Source organism: Limulus polyphemus, unplaced genomic scaffold, assembly GCF_000517525.1.
Source record: "Limulus polyphemus unplaced genomic scaffold, Limulus_polyphemus-2.1.2 Scaffold2093, whole genome shotgun sequence".
In the NCBI taxonomy this organism is placed as follows: domain Eukaryota; kingdom Metazoa; phylum Arthropoda; class Merostomata; order Xiphosura; family Limulidae; genus Limulus; species Limulus polyphemus.
The window spans coordinates 92,692-101,995 of record NW_013667703.1 but is presented as its reverse complement, the minus strand read 5'-3'; the positions used below and the strand labels follow the sequence as shown (position 1 = coordinate 101,995).

The 9,304-nt window shown below is 31.3% G+C and overlaps 1 protein-coding gene across 7 annotated transcripts in view; it reads left to right on the top strand.

Annotated features, from left to right (window-relative positions):
• LOC106465917 (septin-7-like) overlaps positions 1 to 9,304 on the top strand; it is a 69,335-nt gene that overhangs the window by 26,436 nt on the left and 33,595 nt on the right. For 6 of the 7 annotated variants that reach the window (XM_022393862.1, XM_022393859.1, XM_022393858.1 and 3 more), the window contains 4 exons: positions 5,712 to 5,818; positions 7,221 to 7,321; positions 7,554 to 7,688; positions 8,051 to 8,168. In XM_022393862.1, the coding sequence (XP_022249570.1) occupies positions 5,712 to 5,818; positions 7,221 to 7,321; positions 7,554 to 7,688; positions 8,051 to 8,168 (461 nt within the window). Of the gene's footprint in view, positions 1 to 1,248; positions 1,390 to 5,711; positions 5,819 to 7,220; positions 7,322 to 7,553; positions 7,689 to 8,050; positions 8,169 to 9,304 lie in introns of those variants that run through there. The other variant, XM_022393863.1, reaches the window with a different exon arrangement.

Genomic DNA, 9,304 nt, shown 5'->3' with positions numbered 1-9,304 from the left:
CCCCCCCCCCCCTCCACATAAACACTTTAAGCTCTGCCATATGTAGTGTGACATTCAATAAAAAAAAAAAAGTGATCTGACGATCCCATATTTCTTGGATGGCAATTGTTAAAAAAATTAGATGCAATACCACAAAATATATCCCCCCCCCCCCGCACACTTTAAACTCTGCGTTATAAGAGTGACGTTCTGTTTCTTAGCGTAGATGGTAGGTTGCTGCTGGTTGGCTGCCTTCCCCCTGGTCATTAGTTCCAAATTAGAGACGGCGGCAGATAGCCATAATAGTTTTGCCATAAATACAAAAACTGGATTAATGATCAGTCAAAATTTGAAAAAAAAAATTGAAATCTTGTGTATTTTTATCAAAACTCTTTAGACACAAACCATACAAACTTTTTATATTCATTATACATTACTTTATTTACATGTGAGAGTAACGTCCTATTTAAATCTCATTATAAATAGAGAACTTTTTTTGGTTTATCTGTTGAACCTGGAGGTCAAAGACATTTGAAGAACTTAGCAGTGTATAGGATATGATTGAGCAACCTATGTTAAGCAAGCTTTCATACATCTGCTGGATTTCATTTCACCTATTATTAGAAGTACATGACATATGGACGTGGAAAATGTTTGAAAAACTGATAATATCAACCATAAGTTTCTGGATTTTATACTACAAATCATCAGTTGTAAAGTTTTAATATAAAAGGTTATACTCCTAAAGTTACATATACAATTGTGTTAATTCCTCAATATTTGATAACTTATTTTAATACTTCTTGCTGCAGTGGTGATGTACACAGTTTCGTCGTGTACGGGATACTCACGGCTGCCTGTTTGTTAAAAAAATAGCAAAAAGAAAATATTATTCACTAAGATGCCAGATGAATACTTCTGGGGACTTTGGGAGGAAAAGTGCAAGATGACGGGTATAACTTGAGGTCTACGAAATGTTAGGTCAAAACCTCAGTTATCTAATGCTGGGTGTTGCATACACAAGACTGTTCAGTTTATGAGTTATTATTTAGTGATTTATTATTCAATGATTATTTAGTTTTCTTAACAAGAAATGTAAAAGTTAATTATTTTAAAAATGATAGTTATGACAAGTTTCATTATATAAGTCTGTACGAGTCGTATTTGTATATTGTAGTTTAATTGTTGTACCAGATTTTTGTCATATTATTGACGTCATCTTACTTGAAACTATTAAACTTTTCTCGTTATGTGTAATATTGTTGTTACTAGAGGGCTAGATATGTCTAAATTTTTCTGTCGCGTTTTATAAATTCGTGCAGATAAAGAAAGCTGAGTTAGTGAAAGTGAAAACAGAGATGAAATTAGACTGCATTATCGTCAGTTTAGCCATAGTGGACGATTTCTAAAGTGAGTTTCACATCTTGTATTGTAATAACAGAAGGAGAGGAGAATGGTTTGTCTTGTCAAAGGGTATTCTAAAATAATTAAACCCGCCTATGTTGACTTTGACAAAAAAAGAGACAATTATTTAAAGCCCTGGATACAGTTGTGATAACCAATAGTGTAAATTTTTTTTGTACATGTTTGATTTGTTTTGAATGTATTATTCTAAAACAAGTGGATTGTGTACTGTCCGTTTATTGTTGAAATTTATCGCCAACAAGTCATAGACATCTATTGTAAAGAATCCGGACCCTATAAAAACCTGACACAATGTTTCTCAACGTTTTCAGGAAACAGCTTGCTGCCTCCCTAAGCTGTTGGGGTACAACAGAAATCATAACAATGTACATGCGAAAATTTTTCCTTTTTTGTTTGTTTATGTTCATGAAATCATACTCAAGGACAATGTGTTTGTGACGGGCTGGCACTGGTCCGCAGACTGGTAGTTGAGAAACGCTGATCGATGCTCGTGACAACTAAAACACAACTATACCCAACCAAATAGGCACTTGTATATGATTAACCAGTTATGCTTTAGAAATTAAGATAATGAAAGTTATTTTATTTTATAGTTTCTTTGTTCATTTTTTTCTTCACATAAGTTATATTCAACCTTATGTGGGTCGACGTTTTAAACTTATGGTATAAGTCATAGCCATTTAACATTTTAATATCTAGTTTAATTAACACTCCGCATTTAGAAGTCATGTCAAGTCGCCCAGTTAAAGGCCTCACAAAGAAGAAAACTTAACGTTACCAGGAGATTTAAAATAATGGCTTACCCAAAAGTATGCCAAAAAAGAAAAAGAGATTGTTTACAAGATGTGCATATCTCAGCATTACATGTTGTATATATTCAGCGTTTTGGTATATTTTAGACTTATTAGATACTTAATCCAAAAATATCTTAAATAAAAATGCTGTTTTAGTCTTAACCGACCCAAAAAGTTAAGTGTTTCATACACAAACTTCCGTCAGCTGCAAACTTTTCACTTCGAAGTTCGACAAGCCATGGTTCAATATTTCTACCTAGACGCCCTCTCGTATTCTGCTCTTGTATTATCTCATCCAGTGATATTCATAACTTAATGCTTCCACTCAGAATCTCGTAAATTTAGGAGGAAGTAAGAAAAGTCTGCTATAATGCAGTATTGTTTACAGGGGAGTCAGAACTGCCAGTCACCCATTTTAAAAACGTAACCACATTTGATATAATAACCTCATACATAAACGTAACAACTTAATATTTGTCAATCTTGTCGTCCTTCTTGGCTTAAAATGCCCTTAAATGTCACTCAGTAACTGATATGGTAACACGTTATGAAACCCTAGATCGCTTTAGAAGAAATGAATACTTAATTTCGATTTTCGATCAAAGACTGTTTCAGGGTGGACGACGTGTGCCCCTGCATAGGACGCCCAAATCGACACTGCAATCAACAATTTTGTCAATTTTACAAGGGCACGGCCACCGAATGCAAAGTTAGCACGGGCCGTAATTTTAACCTAGGGCCAGCTCTAATATGCTTAAATTGGTTTGTTTATTTGTTACATAATTCAGCGTTATTTAGTGTTATTCAGGAGTTATCTGCTCATAGCTGTGCCTAATTTTAAAATGATAGGCTAGAGAAACGGCAGCTAACCAACAGCACTAACCACCAACTCTTAGGCTACTTTATACTAATCTTATAGTGCAACTACTGTTCCAAAGTGAAGGGTCAGGTTACGTTTTTGCAGCAACAGATTGCGAACCATGAATTCCCAAATTCCTAATCTGGACACGCTAACCACCAAGCTATACCTGGTCCACTTATTGAAGATAAAATAATCAGCATGTACTTTTTAACACACACACAAATATATGTATATATAGATCCAGTACATTATATTAAAGCTTAGATATATATATAATGAGAGAGATCAAATGCTTTATATTAGAATTATTTTGGAGCCTCTCCACATTGTTACAATTCAATTCGCTATATCTGGTTGTGCTCTATCAGACCATTATTTATCTTGACAAACCAATCATACCACTCTTCCCAGAATGCTTTCCATAAACTATTAAATGTACAAGGACAACAATTTTCTAAGTGCTACATCCAGTGACTTGACTGGTATTTCTTCATTTGGGATAGTATTAATATCCATTTCATTCTATCAGCTGCTTGAGGTATGTGTGACAGTTAAACTGCAGGTATGATTAGAAGCTTATATTGATTAACCAATACTTTGTTGACCACGGTTCCAGATGAAGATCCTTTTTTATTACATTGTGTGCTGTTGTGTGGATCATGTAGACAGCTTTTGCCACTGACCTTTATGGTCGTCGATTCTCACCTGTTACAAGAAACTGCAATTTGCTTACCACAGCAGGGGTATGACATCATTGCAGATCTCTTTCTGGGTTATCCTAGTTCCCCAAGTTGATTCATATTCCTTTGTTTTCCAATATCATTAAGTATAAGGGATATCCCAGTCTTGGAAATTCCAAATTTTGAATCTAAATACATATTCATGACTTGAATGTATTTTGCATCTGAAAGAGCTGTTACATACACTTCTGAAAAACAATCAACTTTCAATGACATCACACTACCTATGAAGTATGAAAAGCAAACAATCAGAAGATGTAGTTCTAATACATTACATTGCACTGCAATTTTATATTGCTGTGTTTTTTGTGACTTGCTGATTTGTGCATTCAGAACCATTTTAATATAGCTTACTCTACTCTTTTTATATATATTTACAGAGAAACTGGTCTCTTCATGTCAGCATAAAACTGAAGAAGGTATGAAAGGTATTAGATTCAGTTTACCACCATCCATGTTGTACCTCTACACTTTCATTGTGACCTAGAAATTAACAATGATTTCAGTCATCTGATGGCTCAGTGTTAAGTTTGAAGGCTTATAACACTAAAATACAGAGTATCTCATTGGTGGGCACAGTGCAGTTAGCCCATTGTGTATCCTTGTGCTTAAACTGACAAAGATTTGTAAAATTCAGTATGCATAAAAAAATTAAATGACCTAATTTTTATAAGTAACTTTGATCTTTGAACTTGTCTTAGAAATAATCAATATTTTCTAGCACATAAAATATCAGCATTTTATACTAAGCCTTTATAAACTTGCTATGTTACCAATTACCGTGGACACTATCAAATGTAAATTTATAGATGCTTGCAAATAGAAATCAAGCAGAAAAAAAGATTAAAACACAAATCAAAATATATGTGAATAACAAACGTCTGTGTCAACAACTTTTATACTTTTCTTAAAAGTACAGAGTTTGAACACTACAACTGGTGCATTAAACCTATAAGATATTTAGGTTGGAGTTGTTAAAACTTAGAAACTACTTTGTAAATATTTAATTTTCACAAAATATGCTACTAAACAATAATTGAAAACTGTGGAGATGTAACTGAAAATACTAACAGAGTAATGAGGGTCATTGTTATTTCCAGTCTAGCCCTTCATGATTTTTGTTATGTATTTTCATCATTGAATATGTGACTAGTACAGCTGGAGAAACAGATCATTTAGTTCTGTTGTATCAAGTACTGTCAATGTTCTGACAAAACAGATAACAAAGCGTTTCCTGTGCATTAGCAGAGTCACATGTCTGATTTAATTCCCACAGTTCTCCAACCAATATATACTTCTTTTTCATTGTGTCTCTCTGAGTGTCTTATAAAAATGATGAGTCTCAGCAGCCATACATATGCTCATAAAATCATTTAAATCAGTTAAAAGAGGCTGAGTGGAAATTCAAAGATAGTTGCTTATTTTAAAGAGAAAGATCAATGAATTTATTTATGAATAAATGTCACTTAATGCTTCAGTGCCTATTAACAACAATATTTATTCTTTCTTCTCAGTCTCCTGGTGTGACAGTGGTATATGGTCTTAAAACACTAAAATCCAGAGTTTGATTCCCTGCAGTGGACACAGTTTTACTGTGGATTTATATTGTACTGTTTTTTTAATATTTATTGTGTATTTAATAGATTATCTCACATTTTTTAGTGAAAAAATAGGGATATGTATTTCTACATTTAAATTAGAAATATTCTTATAAAAATGAAGAATCAAATCTAGAAAAAAAAATTAGCATCCTTGGATTAAAACACTAGTGCAGACCGAGGACAAATTATTTTATGGTTTTGAATAATTACTGAAATAACAGCCTTGATCTGATTAATTGATTTAAACTTTAATAACTAATTCATTGAATTAAACATTTAACAAAATATTTAATTTTTCTTCTTTTTTCAGGAGAGTCTGGTCTTGGAAAGTCAACCCTTATCAATTCTATGTTTCTAAGTGATATTTATTCAAATGAATATCCTGGTCCAGCCCACAGGGTGAAGGAAACTGTGCAAGTAAGAAAGAGAAACATTAGACTTGTGTATTTTGTAACTTGGTTACCCCTAATTATAGTTCCAGCTCAGGTGTGATAAAAGTTAATAGCTAGTCGTACACAGTGATGATGAATACACAAAAATTCAAGATACACTGTATTCCTCATTCACCAAAAGTGATGAACTTAAGCTTGCAGTCTATGAATTAAAGTTATTTTTGTGAAATATTTATGTGCATTTTTAAATAGAAATCACTGATGAAACATGCATGTTTAACTGAAAAGTGTCAAGTTGATATTCAGAACATATTGTAACTACACTAAACTATTACATTTTTTTTAACATTGAACATAATTGTTTTCTTTTATCTGTGTACCGGTGGTAACATATATTTCCATTTTTTCAGTCATTATTCTTTTCTATCTATCTATTGTTGTGTATCAATATATCCTGTTTCTATATTTATTTCTTTAATTGAACCTGCCCATTTATCTCTCAGTTTTTCTTTAGTTCCACATGATGTGTACAGTACCAATTGCAATAAAAACTTTTTTTTGTATTTATGCTTCATCCTGCTATTTCTGTTATTCATAAAATATATTATTATGTTTTAATAGTACTAGTGATCCATACTAATGGATTAAGTAGTCTTAAATGCATACAATTAAAATGAAAATATTTAAATCAAAGTAAAAAGGTTACTTAGCTTAATTCAACCTTCAATCAGGAGCAAGGAAAAATAAGCTAAAAGATTTTCCTTTATGATTTCAGATTTTGAACTAATCAGATACCATAAAGGTACTGAATTAATTACAGAAAATAATTCCTAACATTTTTGTAAATTTATTAATTCTTTGAATGCTATAATCAGATTTATCCGACTTGACATTTATAGCCATTTGTTGTGATAAGCGAATTTACCCCAGGGTGTCACAAAAACATTTTCCTCCTTGAATTTTCCACCTTAGTACCAAGCGTGCATACATCACCGAGAAAAGGTGCAACTAGTGGATTTTGATATTGAAAAAGTACTAAAAAAGGTCAAATTCTAAATTTCATTTGTTAGTGGATAATTGACACTTTTCGAGAACCCATCAAACTTAATTACACACTTAAAGCATTAAAAATACAAGTGACTAAAATCTATATAGTTTAATTATACCTATTATTTATATAATTTGTAGAATTTAATTATAAGATTTTAAAATGTGTTTTTATGTTCTAAGTTTGGATTTCAGTTTTTTTGTTATTCGTGAATTATTTGCCTGCATCTATGTTTATGTGGAAGTTACAGTTTTTTTTTAAGAATTGTTATTACATTTCTATTTTGTGCTTGTATGAACTTGATTTTCTGAAATGTAGCTGTAAAACAATATAAAATGCTATATTCTTTGTTTACGTATTGTCACTGTTTATTTTATAGGTTGAAACCACAACAGTCCTACTTACAGAGAATGGTGTTAATTTAACTCTTACTGTTGTAGATACACCAGGGTTTGGAGATGCTGTAGATAATAATGAATGGTAGGTAACAGTTAGGGAAGTTGCCAAAAAATAATGCTTTGATTACAAAACAACTGCAAATGTGATAGACAAACATGGAAATTATTTTTGCTTTTATTTTTACACATTTTTGCTACTTAGTTTGAGTATTTTTAGTTTTGAGGTAACAAGTAGTTATGTATTTAAAGATCATTTACCTCATTTTGTGTCTTAACGTAATTATTAATATTAATGTTTTTTTTCTATTTTGCAGTTGGCAGCCAGTAATAACCTACATTGAAAATAAATATGAAGAATATCTGAATGCAGAGTCAAGGGTTCATCGTGATGCTATAGTGGACTCTAGGGTACACTGTTGTTTATATTTCATTGCACCATCTGGGCATGGGTAAATATTATCAGCAGTCAATTTTTTATTTAAGAGAATCATTTGATTTTATAAAAGGTACCTCTAGTTTACTGACTTCAAGAAATACTAAACTTAAAGGTGCTGTTTTGGTAATTGTTAAGTTTGTTTAAAATTGTCACTTTTTTCACCTACATCAGTATAATTGTATATTTTGTTTTGTTTTATTGCATCATATAACAATATTTACCTTAAAGTAAATGTAATGAAAAAATCAAACTTAATTTATCAGAATTATGATAGTTTGTATTCCCCTACTAACTAAGCTTGTTTTTGACTTTCAAGTGTAATAGTTTTTGTTTTCATTCAGTTTTTAAGACTTTTATTGTGATGTCTTTCTACAGATTAAAAACACTAGACGTTGAATTCATGAAAAGACTACATGACAAAGTTAACATAGTTCCTCTCATTGCCAAAGCTGATACAATGACTTCTGAGGAATGCGTTCTCTTTAAAACGACAGTAAGTCAATCAACTCTGTCTTGGTCTTTGTGATGGCAAGTTGATTTTACATGTTAGATCAGTGAGCTTTCATTATGTAGTTTAATGGCATATCTTAAAGGCTAATTTAACATCAGAAAATATTTCTGTATGGATACACTAGGAAATTGCTACACTGTCTTAACTCTCATAATATTTGCTGTGAAATAGTCAATGTACATTATTACTTACATGCTGAATACATTTGAAAATCTTTTGAATATTTAAAAACTGTGACATGGAAATCTTGGTTTTACATATAAACATTCAGTTTTCATGAATATGTTATTTTTGAAGTGATTATGGTCATAAAATCTCTTCTGATTTTACTTATGAGCTTGATCAATATGAAAATGATTGTGGAGTTTGAAACAAGTGATAGTTTTAGTCTTATGTATGTGGATAGGCTTTGTGTGAGCAACCCTGCTTTCAGAGAATGTTGCATTTTTATTTATGGAAATTAAACTTCCAATAAGAACTATTCTGGAATTATTTGGTGGTTTTGTTTGTGAATGTGGTATTTCATAAGACTTTTCTGGGAAAATTTTAAGTTATGATGGTTCTGAATTAGTTTATGAACACATTTTTCTTTACAGGCAACAACATTCTGAGAATTCTTGGTTTTGAATATAAAAATCTTATCCACTATGTCCAAGTCCATTATTAGTGATACCACAAAACAGATTAGAACATAAATTAAATTTTCGATGAGGTCACATTAAATTAACTAAAACTTATTGAATACTCAGCACAAAAAATGTCTCGGAAAACAAACTTGAGTGGTTTATGCTGTTCATAAGATAATCCAGTCAGTTGTATTTAAATTTAACCTTGAAAACATTTCATATCTGTTTCTCTCATTGAAATAAATTAGGAATATTTCCAGAAGTTTTTCCATTGTCACAGTTATATAGGAATGAACATCAAGTATTGTAATTACTGTTTCAAATATTGATGGAAAATAATATGTGTATTAATTGTAACTATTGTTACATAATTTGTATCAGAATTAACTTCAGGTATTGTAGCTGTTGTTTCAGGTACTGTATAAGAGTTAATTTCAAGTATTGCAATTGTTGTTTATAATACTGTACGAGATTTAACTTCAGATATTATAA